This window comes from Homalodisca vitripennis, chromosome 6 (assembly GCF_021130785.1).
Source record: "Homalodisca vitripennis isolate AUS2020 chromosome 6, UT_GWSS_2.1, whole genome shotgun sequence".
Lineage (NCBI taxonomy): Eukaryota > Metazoa > Arthropoda > Insecta > Hemiptera > Cicadellidae > Homalodisca > Homalodisca vitripennis.
Window position 1 is genome coordinate 74,082,501 of NC_060212.1, and position 14,992 is coordinate 74,097,492.

The 14,992-nt window shown below is 32.7% G+C and overlaps 1 protein-coding gene across 2 annotated transcripts in view; it reads right to left on the reverse strand.

Moving 5' to 3' along the window:
- Positions 1-12,090: 12,090 nt before the first annotated feature.
- Positions 12,091-14,992, reverse strand: part of LOC124364464 (fl(2)d-associated complex component-like) — a 65,635-nt gene continuing 62,733 nt past the window's right edge. For both annotated transcript variants that reach the window (XM_046819973.1, XM_046819972.1), the window contains exon 19: positions 12,091-12,983. In XM_046819973.1, coding sequence (XP_046675929.1) covers positions 12,908-12,983 — 76 coding nt within the window. In that variant the 3' untranslated portion in view covers positions 12,091-12,907. The remainder of the gene's footprint in view (positions 12,984-14,992) is intronic.

Here is a 14,992-nt window from a genome sequence, read left to right on the forward strand (position 1 = left end):
GTCAAGAGCCATGTTGAAGGCTATGTATGTCTGCACTTCAAGATCCTCCACAACCCTTGATGAAGTCACAAGGACAGAGTCGTCAGCATACATCACGATTCGACAGTATTGTTCTGTAAAATAAGGGAGGTCAAAACTGAAAAGTATGAACATCACCGGGCCCAGGACAGACCCCTGGGGTACTCCTCTGGTAATGGGAAGTTTGGTAGATCTTACTGTAGATGTTGCTCCATTCCTAGATTCCTTCAATTCCACCAGCTGTTCACGACCCTCCAGATAACTTCTGAACCAATTCCATGCCGTTCCTTCAAAGCCGAGATGTCCAAGTTTATCTAAAATAAGCTTGTGGCTAAGACAATCAAATGCCTTACTCATATCTAGATGGATGCTTATGACATTATCTCCTTCTTCAAGTTTCTCTAAGATCAATTCAACAAGATCCACCAAAGCAGTTGAGGTTGATCTATTGCAAAGAAAACCATGTTGACTTGATAAATCAATGTTGTTTATCCTCAGATGTTCGAAAATTCTTACAAGAACAACCTTCTCTATTATTTTTGCAAAGGTTGGTATTAGCGATATTGGTCTGTAGTTCCCCATGTCATCCATTTTTCCTTTTTTGTGCAAGGGTATGACCTTTGCAGTTTTCAGCTTACTTGGGAAACAACCCTCACTCAAACTGAGGTTTACGATGTGAAGTAAGGGTGGAAGTAACTCCTCCATGCAGTATTTAATCATCATAGAAGAGTACTCATCTAGACCAGCAGAGGGTTTGGATTTCATATTTGATATTATTATTTTCAATTCTCTTTCAGAAGTAGGATGTAACACATTTAGAGGTATCCTTACATTCAGAGGAAATATTTTTCTTACTGCAGATTTTTCCAGAAGATTAATTTTTAGTGTTTCATCTGCCATAGAAGTAAAAAATTTATTAAATCTGTTAGCAATTTCTGTAGTGTCCTCAATTTTTGAATTAGAAATCATGATATGGTCTAAGTATGAGGTATTGGAGGCTTTCCTTTTCCTTTCACTGTTTACCAGTGTCCAGAGAGCTTTGTTTTTATTAACAGATCTGTCAAGATAGTCTGTACTTGCTTGCTGTCTTAAAGACTTTAGTTTCAAGTCATAAGTTTTTTTAAGGTGATTTGCTCTCCTCTTATCTTCTTCTATACCATGAAACAAGTACCTGTTCTGGGCCTGCAGAAATTGCTCTTTCAGATTTGTTACTTCAGTATCATACTTGTGTTTTACTGAAGAGATAGGTCTTTCACGAGATTTTCTCAAGGGGCATGCTTCGTTAAGGGATGCTGTCAATATATAAAGAAAGACATCATAAGCTTCTTCTGTCAGGGCTGTCTCAAAAACCTGTGTCCAGTCTTGAGTAGCAAGAAGCATTTTCAGAATCCCCAAACTCTCATCATTGTAGTGCCGACGTGTGGATGAAGTTGGTTTAGTCATGGCCGCTTCAAACTCCAAACTGCAAAGTTGTTCCGTGTGATCCGAAATAGCTGCAGGAATTATCTGAACATTAATATCATCCCTGAAGGCCGAGGATATGCAAACTATATCGATGGAAGAGCTTGTGTCACAGGTAATTCTTGTAGGTGGCAGCAAAATCCTTACAATATCAAAACTAATCAGGAGCTCATTTAGTGTCTTTGAATCACTAGAAGTTTTTAGGCAATCAACATTGAAATCTCCAACAATGAGTTTAAGGCATTGAGCAGGCCATGATTCAAAAATGGATGTAAGTGTCTGGAGAGCAAGATAAAAAGACTCTTTATCCTGCCTGGGAGGTCTATAAACACCCAGCACGTACAGTTGTTCCTTCTTATTAACTTTGATTGCAATTGCAGAGACTTCACATACCAAGGGAATGCTGAAATGTTCGATATCTAGTGCATTTACTTTATTGGAAAGACTGCTATGCTTATAAACAACAACTCCTCCCTTTGATGTGTTTATCCTGCTAAATGCAGAAACAATTGTGTAGTTCAGAAATCTTGTGTTTAGAATATTCTCGTTGCTTTGCCCATGCTCTGTGATTACTAGAATGTCAGGGTGGAGAGAAAAAAGAAGATGATTCAACTTTTCCATTTTATTCCCAACTCTGTCCACATTTTGATGTAAGATTGTCAAATTCCTGCCATTTTTCTGCTTGATTTTGTAAAAGTTCTGCAAATCAATTGGTTTTTAAAAAAATTGATTTTTCCCTTTATGTTTGGACCCTCTTCTAAAAAACCTTGCTGTACCTCCATGTGAGAAACAATTTTGGAGTGAGGAATGTGGTTTTTAGTTCCTGGAATACTATTTCTTGTTAGCAGTATGGGTGATGAAAGGGAAACATGTGGTTTGAAGCTGTTATTTTCTAAAATATTATTTGATGTGCAGTGATTGATGAAGTCATCAATATTTTCATTAAAAAATTCTTCTGTTGTCTGTCCAGCTTTCAGTAGCTTTGCAGAAATGGGAGGTTTTTTTAAAAATTTAATTTAAAGTTATGAGTGGAAGTTAGAGAATCCACAACAGTGTAGAGATTCATAGTGTGTGTAGAACACTGATCTATATTTTGAAAGGTGTCAGACTTATTTTCACTTTCATGTAAGGATACTCTTGTTTCTTGATAGGAAGGGGAATATTCCAAAGTTGTTACTCTAAGATCCAAAGCCTTCAATCCATTAATTAAAATGGTCATCTCCTCTGGATTGTTCACTGTCAATTTGTCTTCCACCGATATAACCCTTGTGTTCAAAGTCTTCAGCTGTTCTTCCAAGGATGACAATCTTCCACTTAGTGATGTCAATTCTTCCCCAGCTGCATTTGTTTTAATTACTTGGTTATTTGGCCCATTAGTTTCTAGAGGAGTCTTAGCACAACAAATTTCTAAAGCATCATTGGAACTTTTTGTTAAACAAGAAAGTTTTTTCTCAAGAGCAGTGATCTTTAGTTCACATGATGTAATGATACGACGTTGTTCATTGTCATGCTCTTCAAAGTTTTGTTGCAGCATATTTCTTATAGATTTCTCCTTCTCTACTTGTTTCAAAGAAACATCAAGTTCAGAAAATAGTTTCTCCAGCTTACTGATTAATAAATTATTCATTTTCTTAAGATCTTCTAGTTAAGCTTCCTTTGATTGTAATGCAAAAATCAACTTATAGTTTTCTTTGTTAAGCTCCTCATTTTGTGCAAGGAGCTTAGACCCAATCTATGCTGACTTGTGTAACAAGTCCTCATCGGTAGCCTGTGTTGTATTATAAGAAGAAAGTTCTATTTGGAGCTCATCTAGTGATTTATCGCACAATTCCGAAATGAGCTGACAATTTATTTGTTTCTGTGTAATAAAGCTTTGAGAAAATACATTTGGGTTACAGGTAGGACAAATCCAAGTGTTGCTAGGGCTTTTACAAATGTCCTTATAATGTTCCAAAGACATCCCCATACATACTCTGTGGTACCAAGAAGCGCACTTACCATTAAACAAAACCATTTCTTCATTGGTCTGTGTTGTGTTGTCACAAAGAGTACATACTTGTATAATGCCCATGAGCAATGGATTGTCATGCTATGTTGAAGGCTGCTGCCTGAAGTTGTCAATGTCCTCATCACTCAAAGAACATTTAAAACATTTCCATTGTGACAGCAGATCCTTTGATAAGTGCTTAACTTCACTATATTTCATACCTATACACGTGAAATGTATCCAACTTCTGCAAGCACCATTACAGTATATTGATCCAGACTTGGCAGCTTTTCCGCAAAACTTACAAATATTTGTAATTTTAACTTGGTCCATATTAGCTTGGATGTTATTCAGATTGAAGATAATGTAAAATTGTCAGACTGCAATATGTCTATTGTCAGAGAGTAAAATATATCACTGTCACAGGGTAAAATGTATTATCAATAGTACCAATATATTTATTAAATTGGTTTATAATCAGTTTACTGTGTTATAGTACGTAAGTGCTTAGATTTAATTTATAGGTCCATTAAAAAAAACTCAATAACTTAAAAATTATATTTGACCAATTATATCAAATATAGTTATAGTATTAATTTTAGTATAGTTGTAGTATTAATTTTCAGTTAATTATATAAAATATGTAATATTATTCAATAATATTTCCTCCTTTTATAAAATATATGTACAAGCAAAGTTAATTAGTAAAAATCTAACAAGTGATAATATTGTCAGAAAGTAGTTTAAGAATGAACCTGTTTTATATGTTCAAGGTCAATGTTATATGGGTTTGATTGTTGTCACCAGTCTATGGCCAGATGAGTCAGAGTGATCAGTTGTAAAATAGATTAAATCACTAACTGAATAATATTGGCAATCAGCTGTTTTGGCAAGTTTTAGCTTGATGTTGGCAGAATAACCAGTTATAGCTGAAATAAAATAGTTCTATTTTATTTATTCAATTGTATTTATTTAATTTATTTTATAGTCAGTAAAAAGTTTTCAAAAGGAATAACTCTTCATAACAGTTGCTCTATACAAAACATCCACTCTCTGCAAGTTCAATATATGTGCTCAAACAAAACATATGTAACAGAACGTGCAATGTAAGTACACTTTTAATTATAAATATTTACTGAACAAATTTGTTAAAAACATAAACTTATAGATTTTTCACTAGTAAAATACTGTACTTTTCTAAATTAAATCACAACACATAACAACTTGTACTTTAACCCTTTGAAGGCCAAGCCATAAATTCATTTGTACTTCTAAACACCCCAGCCATTATATCCAGATTACTTGCCAAAAAGGCCAGCCTCAAAATGGCACTTTTGACACACTCCTACAAACACTGGTGTAACTCATCTATAAATAGTAGTATCTTAGTGATGTTTGTTTTGTTTTATTTAGTAGTATATATAAAAGCATCAAAATATATTTTTGTAACAATTAAACTTTTTTATTATTATTATTTTTATTTATTTTTTTCAAAAAATTAGGATGTTTTTTTTATTTTTTGTGTTTGATTGGTGACAACTAGGATAAAAAAAATTATTTCAAGGAAACCATTATTATTATAAGAAAGTATACATATTTTCAAACAAGTATAGAAAAAATCATATGGATATCTTCAGAAATAAAGTTTTTAGAAATATTTTTATAGAAAACTACAACACAGCACACCATGCGAATCAACATGAAATTTTGGTATAACAAGTGTTTACCTTGTAACTTCTTGTTTGTCCATAGGCCATGTGAATTACTGTACAATGGTCACCTTATAGTTTTCTCTTGTTTACACAATTGTCTTCAAACACTTTATACATGAACATTTAAAAATGTATAGTAATACGAGGGCTGTTCAGAAAGTAACCTCCGGTCGATTGAAAAAAATACACCAAGTTAAGTAAAAATATTTTAATATATACATCTTACAACTACATCTTTGCACTATTTTTCGACATAGTCTCCATCACGATTGAGGCACTTATCGTATCTCTTCACAAGCTTTGAAATTCCTTCTGCATAAAAATCACCCGCCTGTGCCTTGAGCCAGCCTGTGACCGCATCTTTGAGCTCTTCGTCGTCATCAAACCGCTGGGACCCGAGCCATTTCTTCATATGCATGAAGAGGTGATAGTCGCTTGGCGCCAGATCTGGGCTGTAAGGTGGATGGCCATTGTGAAACGTCGATTTTCACGAACTTTTGCATCAACTGTCTGAACGAGTTCGTCAGTCACCAAGGATGGTCTACCACTCCTCTCTTCATCATGAACGTTTTCTCGTCCACTTTTAAATAAACGTACCCATTCACGGACAACTCCTTCACTCATAACTTGTGGTCCGTACACGGCACAAAGCTCACGATGAATAGCTGCTGCAGAGTATCCTTTGGCTGTAAAAAACCGTATAACAGCACGCACTTCACATTTGGCGGTATTTTCTATTGCAGCACACATTTCAAACTGCCACAAAAACTAAACTAGCGCAGGTACGATGTTCACTCGACTACAGCTTGATGCCGACTGACCTGCTTAGTGCGTGAATGCACAGATGGCGCGCTACTCCCCTCCACTACCCGCACTGTGACCAACCGGAGGTTACTTTCTGAACAGCCCTCGTAATAATTATAGTTAACAAATCTATATACAATATTTACACGGTCTTTTGTGCTTCTTTATGCACATTTGTGTTTATGGAAACACTCTGCATGTACTCCTTTGGTACATTTTAAACAATGCAGTCTTGTTCTCCTTCTTTGATTTTTTGTACTGCAGACACAGCAATTCTTTTCTTTCTTTTCAGGAATCTTATCCATTCCAAACCGACTAAGGGGCATTTGGCCATCACCTCCTCCTAAATTAGCTGGAATGTTCTTAGCAATTAGCCAGTCTTGAGCAAGTGTCTCAATAACATTTATTGTGAAATTCAAACGTGACTTAGGTTTGTCTTTGCAGTTCATTTTGTATAGAATATAAGAATTCAAAATCATTCTAGACAAAATATTGAATGTGATCTTACGCCAATATTTTACGGTACGCCTCTCGTCAAGATATGAATATAACATCTGGTCCGTGGTGTCGATCCCACCCATAAATTTATTATACTGGTGGATCATGTCTGGTTTTGTTTTTATTACCACTTTTGTTCCCTTATTCTTGCTTACTTGTACGTTAGCAGCTTTGCTATCAGAAGACACAAGAATCACCTGACTTTTTTGAGATGACTTCTCTCTATAAGCTAAACCTAAAATTTCCTTACTCCTCATGTATCTTTTATCCCCTACCTTGTATTTTCCTAACAATTCATCAGGGATTCCTCTCCTATTCTTCCTGATTGTACCTGTTACAAATGTCATTTTTGAATATAAATATTCAATTAGAGGAATGGACGTGAAAAAGTTATCAGTATACAAGTGATAAGCCTTGTTCAGATAGTTCCCCATGTCCAATAATTTTGTAACTACAGTAAAAGCTAGACCTCTTTTTCTTATGTTTTCCTGGTCTTCATTGCTTTTAGCTCCTTTATAACAAAAGAATGCTAAGCAATAATTTGAGACGGAATCACACAGCACCCAAAGTTTGATCCCCCATTTGTGGTGCTTTTTGTTAGGCATATACTGCAATAGTTGGGTATGATTTTTGGTTCCAACTAGAGACTCGTCAATGCTTAGATGCTGGTTAGGGATATAATATTGACGGAAAACTCTATTAGCATGGTCTACAAGTGGCTGAAATTTTGCTGTGGGGTCATAATATGGGGTACCGTGTTTTGCCAATTTTTTATTGTCAACCATATGAAAAAATCTTAAAATATCTTCAAATCTATTTCTGCTGAACAATCGAGAATACCATGGTGTAACCTGAGAAGAAGAAGAGCTCCAGTACATATCTATAGAAGGTTTTTTATTCAGTCCCATATTCAAATTTGCTGCTATGAAAGCTTTCATTTCCGCAAAAGAAACTTTTTCCCATACCCTGTTCATTCCACTACTATTTATGGCATCTTGAGCATAGCGGTTGGTCTCGGTAACAAAATTTTCAATAAGGTTATTAGTGAGAAAAAGCAGCACATACATAATGGGAGCTGAGTCTGGAGGTGGGCAATGTCTTGGACCAGGAATCTCATTGAATGAAAAATCATGTTTAGGCCTAATAGATGAATCATCATTTTCACTGACAGGAACCCATATTCTTTCTGGAGAATAGGCTAAGTCACTATCATTAGGAGTAGCATTAGTACTACCCTTAGGCCTACCTCTAGGCCTTGGAATATTTGTTACACTAGGGCCTAAGCTAACATTTTGCTCAGAATCAGAACTAGAACTCACATCAAAAAATCTAGGCCTAGTTTGTAGGGGCAGACCAAATCTGGTTTGTGATGTAGACGGTCCTAAATTGGCAGGATCGAACGTAGGATCATCGTCCGTATCGTCCAAGTCACTAGTGCTGTCTTCAGAAGAAAAGAGATCATAATTGGAAGTGTCATTACTAATAGTCCTTACATTAGCATTTTGAAGACAGGAAAACAATGTGTCCTCACTTACAGGCGATGCTTCACGACGTCTTTTGTTACTCATTGCTAAATGTAAACCAGAAAAGAAACATTACTAAACTTTACAGCAAATGTAACATAACCTCACATTACAACGTCTAAGAACAAAACCAAGTGTACAAAGCCACAACGAACAAACAGCTGCTACCAAAGAGAACCGAACATCTTGTTTGACACGTCACTGCCTTCTGAATTGCATCTTTCTACTGAACAAAAAAAAGTAAAAACATTTTATAATAATTATAATAATTTGAAAGGATATATGTTTACGTTTCGTTTGATATTATATTACAAACCAAAATAAAGAGGTAAGGGAATAATTTAATCAAATGAAGGGTGCCGATTTCTCGGCGCGATGCCGTTTTCGAACTGATTTTTCTATGCCGATATCTCGGCTCACGGCCGTTTCGGAAAAGAAATTCGAGAGCCAGTATATCGGCCCGTGGCCGTCAAAGGGTTAAATTAATAAATTTCATTAAAACCACAGAGGCTTATAAACTACAAAACACTTAAAAATGGCCCCTTAATACAATATATATAATAATGCCATGTTTTGACAATTTTATACCTAATTGACTTATGTTTTAATACTATTATACCATTTATGTTCACTGTGTGAAATAATTGAATAAAGATAATTTTGATCCAGAGCATCTTTTCAGAATTTCCACCAGTTTTCATGGGTTTTACAAACCTTTTTGAAAAATCTACAATAAATATAATTTATATATAAAGTGTTATATACCATATTTTGTAGACATATAGAATCAGACTGCATAGGAGAAAAAAATATTTAATACTGGACATTTATACTTTTTTAATGCCCATGAAATTGTCACTTGCGCAAACAAAAATATAAGGTTATAGAGGATTACTTTAGTAAAATTAAAGTTTTCACATTGTTATATAAAAAACCCAAATTGGAAATTTATAGTTGCTCAGTAATGCAATAATTAAAACTAAATTTTTTCCATTAAGTATATAATTATTGTTGTAAAGATGCACAAAATCAATTTATATGATTACAAAGCCAAAAAAATACATAAATACCTTTTTTACAGGTTCTAAAAATACCATTTTTTAAAAACCTGAACATGTAAGTCTAATAATAGATTTATACCAAATATGTAAAATAGCCTACTTGTAGCAAAAATTTTATCCTGAATACAAAAATGTGTTGTAAGGTTTTATGAGTAAATTTATTGTTTTTCCAAACAACAAAACACTTGTGTGAACACAAACACCACATTCACATGAAAAACAACAGTTACAGACAGTGAGAAATCTATATATATATATATATATATATATATATACTCACAGGGTACACTGGTATAACTTGTAACTTCATTTGACCGGTAGAACTATTTCAACCGAAGACTGTTGGTCATTGTAATTTGTGACGGTGGCATTAGAACACGGCGGTCAGACACACGCTGTACAATGCTTTTTTTAAGGGTTAAAAAAAGGTTATGAAAATTGGAACATTTTTTGGTTTGGTTAGATGCATTTGAAAAAGAATGTTTTTTAAAAGACAACTGCTATCACAGCATTTTTTAATCGTCTATAATAGGGGATAGCCAGCTAAGGGTTAAATGTAATCTTGAGGCTTTAATGGATAAAAAAGTGACCAATATTTATTATTAGAAGTTTTAACTAAACTTTTTAAAACACTTAATATAGGTAACAAATTTAATTGATGCAGCACTCAGACAAGTTTCAACACAGTCTTCTTCAGCTTATTTATATTAAAGTTTCTGTTGATGAAGCAGGAAACAGAAGGAATATTTCAGCATTGTTCGTGGTAATTTTTTTTGATTAATTAGATTCACTCATAGCCTTTTGAATCTTTCAGATATTAAACTAAAACTTTTCTGGAGTTGGCCCCCAGCACGGTCACCAGAAGGTTGGATCACAAAAATCACTATTAAACCTACTCAAAATAATGGTTGTCTAATCAAAATGTGTATTTCTTCACCAAACATTGTTCTTTATTATAAGAAGCTGCTAGTAATATACTATTTTTTTTTGTTTAAAAAAAAAGGAGAGGCCGATCCCCTTTTAAGCCTTATTCTGTCCGCCCTCATGGGCCACTGGCCTGTGCGAGGATCTTATCAAACAGAATAAGGGGGAGAGTCGATACAGTACTCTCAGTAAGGTCAATGGTACTGATAAAAAGTGCATTGGTCACAGACAGGATTTGAACCTGCGTTATCTCTAACTCAGACCCAAAGTCCAACGACTTAGACCGCTCGGCCATCAGCACTCCCTATTGGTTGAATGAATAACTTCTTTGTGAGTACAAACACAAAATTAGGATTGCATGAACCTTTCTTAGATTGAATCTTTAAAAACTCCCAACTAAAAAACACATAACTGCAGCAAAAATATTTACTAACTCAGAACGGGCTACTGTTTTTAAATAATAAAAAAAATTATGGTTGCCTGTAAAGTCGGTTTTACGGGCGAAGATTTTACGTGACAACGTCTTTTTCTCTGTAGAATATTTATTGATATGAATATTATTAAATTGCACAATAGGAACAAGGAATTGAATGAAAATAAGAATTGCACAAATTTTAACTATAGAAATATATTTTGTTTACTAAAACATTGTACATAATTTGAAATTAATTAAAATTTGTTATTGTAAATGGTAAAGTTGAATAAAACATTTACTAAAATTGGAATTTGAAATTCTTGCTAAACACAGTTAAATTCTAACTCCGCGCGTGGTGATTGGTCGGTTTAGTTCGTTTGTTTGGTCGCACTGTTATGACAGGTTAGAGGTTATAATTTGTTATTTTAAATGTTTGACTAGCAATACGCGCTGTTTCTTCTCAATCGACTGAATTACGATTGATTGCAGAGTGATTTAAACTAATAATTTACTTAACACTATCAACATTTGTCAATAGTATGACATAACCTATAAACTCAGTTTCTCAACTTTTGTGTCAATCTAACAATTAATCAATCAATCATAGTTTACGATAATGAAATATCAGTGTACAATTATTTACCTTTATTGTTGTAGTTGTTGTAAATGACGAATCTAAGCACTCCACATTTTCACGAATAAACATAGTTATCTGCTTTATCCCGTGCGGCGGACCCACAGTTATCTGCTTTATCCCGTGCGGCGGACCCACTGGACGGGCATCGTAACGTTACCGGGCATTACACTTTTTCATGAGTGACTCCGAGCCGCAACCTAATTTAAGACGTTGTCACGTCAATAAAACTGAAATATTAATTTTCTAAATAACATAATTATATTACATAACATTTTAAACCCATTTACTCAGCCATTCATTCTGCCTGCTAACACCCATTTCCATGCCATCAGTCTAAGCAACCGAGGTCACCTGATCAAAGTTTTTTTCAAAACTAAATTGAACTTTGCCTGGCTTTCCAGTTTGCTGTCTGGAAGGACATACCAAGTTCTGCATGAGGTAACAATGAAGGATTTGAGTATTGCTGTTGTATGACATGGAATTCACAGCATAGACTATTATGCTTGTTCAAAATTAACAACATATAGCTTTAACAAAATCTGATATATTTTCTTATGGTACTAAATATTCAACCATTAAAAATGAAACAACACTTCAAACTCACTTTCATTCAGATTAGTACGAAAACAAACATTTACAAGGTACTGAGTTCTTAATTTTAATTGCAAAAGGAATTTTTAATGGTTTGAGAAAATGTAATAAACTGTAATTATGTCATTAAAGTGATAGTAACGAAATTGGGTCATCACCCATCAGGAAATAAGACAGCATTAAGTGACTGTTCCTCTCATTACATAGCAAGATATATTTTGTCATAAAAAGTATAACTGAATATTAAAGTTTTTTCTCTCTACTTAAGCAAAACAAAAGGTCCAGTGTGAACTCTTTGTGTAGTTACTGCATAATTTACCGGAAAGAACAATAACTTTCCTGTAAGCATGTAAATAGGTGGGCAAACTACCCAGTACATGTCTAATCCATATAAACAATTGATTGTTCATATTCAGTGATTGTTGTATGCATAGGAAGTGAATAAAAAGCAAAGATAAATTGAAGGCGAGTAAAATATTACTACTATTAAAATTTATTCTTGGCAACATGTCATTGTTAAATAAGTAAAACAATAAACTACAGTTGAACAAAAGTTCATCTAATATATGTTTATTTCACTTTACAATCTAATGTAATAACAAAGATTTATACTTAATAATAAAACATAACTATGATAATATATTTACACTATATACATTTAAGTTGACAGAGTCAATTACGATAAGGTTCCTGAATAAAATACATCTGTTCCAAGCATTGAAGGTATGTATTGTAATAACTTCTTCCTTCAGCTGAAAGATTGATCACTTAAATTTCTTAAATGTTAATAAAGAAACTAAAATCTTTAAAAAGAGTTTCTTACATACTGCTTGAATTATGAGATAAATGATAATACTTACAAAGTAAGAAAAAATAAATTCATTTTTTTTAAATATCACTAAATTTGTTTCCAGAAAATTATAAAAAAGTATTTATTTAAGGTATAGACATAACATACCTTACAAAATTTATAAAAACTGTCAGCAATATTCCTGAACTGTTTGTGGTTACATTTAATCGTAAAATGAATCCCTTATTATAGGATGGGCAGTAGTTGAATCAAGCTCGTATGTTCAATTAACAATCAAAATAATAAAAGAAAGAAGGTAGCTCATAATCATTTTTTAATCTTAATAAATCAGCTCACAACCACATGTTCTTGGAGAAATTGCAGGTTTATGACCAGGAAACAGATTCACAATCACAGACGAACAGTTTACAATTCTTATCAATCTTCAACACCAGTGTTCTTTTGTTTATAAGAAGCCTCAGAGAGTTAAACGACCCACTGACAGAAGCCAGAGGCCTGTTGCATTTCCAGACTGGCTACAGGCAGGTTGCACAGTTGTCGCCTGTAAAAAATGCTACGTTTAAGTTTTTGTATAATTTTATAACATTCTTAATTTATAATGTGTACTGTTATAATACATACATCAATATGTATTTAAATCCAATAAGTAACTCAACCTTTATAAATATTCGTACTACAAAAAAGATTCTCTGGTAAAAGACATGGAAACAAGTTTAAAATATGTTTTTATTAAACTATATACATTTTAAAATATATAGATGTTTATATAGAAAAAAGAAACAAAAATATTGAAACACTGGGGTTATATGCAACAAAGGTTTCATGGAAACGAATATAATTTAATGTGTTTACAAACAATAAAATATAATAACAAAACAAACACAAAATTTAAAGAAAAAATGTTCAACTAATAAAATTTTTATTTTGAAAGGGTACACATTGCAAGTTACAAGTACTTGTACTTATATAAGTACTTTTAACAAGCAAATTTTCAAACACAACAAAAATAAAATACATGTAGAGTGTCACTCAAAACTGTACTATTGGAAACACTTTCTTTTTTTTTTTTAGTTCAGTATGGTTTGTACTGCTCCTAAGTCATAAAATCTATAAAAAAGTGTAATGAATATCTTAATAATTAAGATATTCATTATGCAGTTAAAGATTTTATAAAATATTAAAGAGTTATCATATAAGTACTTATTTTGTTTACTGGCTTTTGTAACGTCTCGGAATGAGAAAAACACTTTCTTATGAATAACAATAATCACAATTGTATAAAAAAATTTCTCAACAGGAAAATTTTATAAAAAAATGTTATATTTATCTTTTAAATTTTGACACCAGTTTTTGTTTGAACAAAGCACAAACATAATTACTGCAAGAGTTTAGGGTAAAACATGGTTAATCCATAATAAATTAATTACAACCAAATCCAGTGTTAAAAAATTGGAATTATTTTAGCTCGGCTGATTCATTTTTCATCCAACCTTATGAATTAAATGATTAGAACAGAAAGTGTAAATATGACTTAACGGATTGTTTAAAAATTATTGACAGATAGAATATTCAATAATCAATGACGAAGCACTTCTCGAGATACTGAAACTTGCAAATCTCTTCATTAAGGCCTAGGACACATATAATCTTAGAAAACCAAATTTGCTACATGAGTGATAAAAATTGTCCTCAAATAATTTTTCATTTTAACAGTTTTAAAATGATTACCATATGTATCTTGTACTTGAAAATTATAACAAAATAATTTCCTCTTTAAGGCAGGGAGTCAGAAGGTAAACATTTTTAATTTATTTTTGAAACTATAATGTGAACATGTCAGTATATATATGTTGGTTTAATCATTATTTTATGATGATATTAATTTTTGAGGGTTGCTCTGATAAAGTTTTTATCGAGTTTATCAACACAGGTTTTGCCCTAGAGATGAAAAATTATGGTGAAACTCAACAAAGCAATAACTGGAAATATAATAACCTGTTTAAATATAAGAACAGTAGTTGCTTGAAGCTATTATAAAAGAAAGTAAATCGATTTTTATAGCCCTGTATAAGATACCTTAAGAGGAAGAAGCTAGAGCAGGGATAAAACCAACATACTCCTTATGAAACAGTAATGTATTGATGTAAGTGATGTAACTCTTTAGTTTTACTTTTTTCTAGTTTCGCACAAATCTATTTTTTCACACAGAGAACATATTCTCAGAAACTACAGAATTTAAACTGAAATAATTACACAGTTTTCATGCTAGAGACACACATGCTGAGCTTTTTCGTTACTATAGACAATATTTTTGTTACAAAAAAAATTATAACTAAATTTTAAAAAAATATTATAAATCAGCCATTTTTAAATATCAGTGTTAAAAAACTCGGCATATATCTAAAAGAGTGAAAAACAGCTGTTACAAATTTTAAAGCCACAGGCATAATAGTTTTAGAGAACATTGTTCCTTACATGAGCATTAAAAACATAAGCCTTCCATCTGCCCTTAAATTTTTTGAAACAAATAAAGATTTTTGTTGTTGTAAA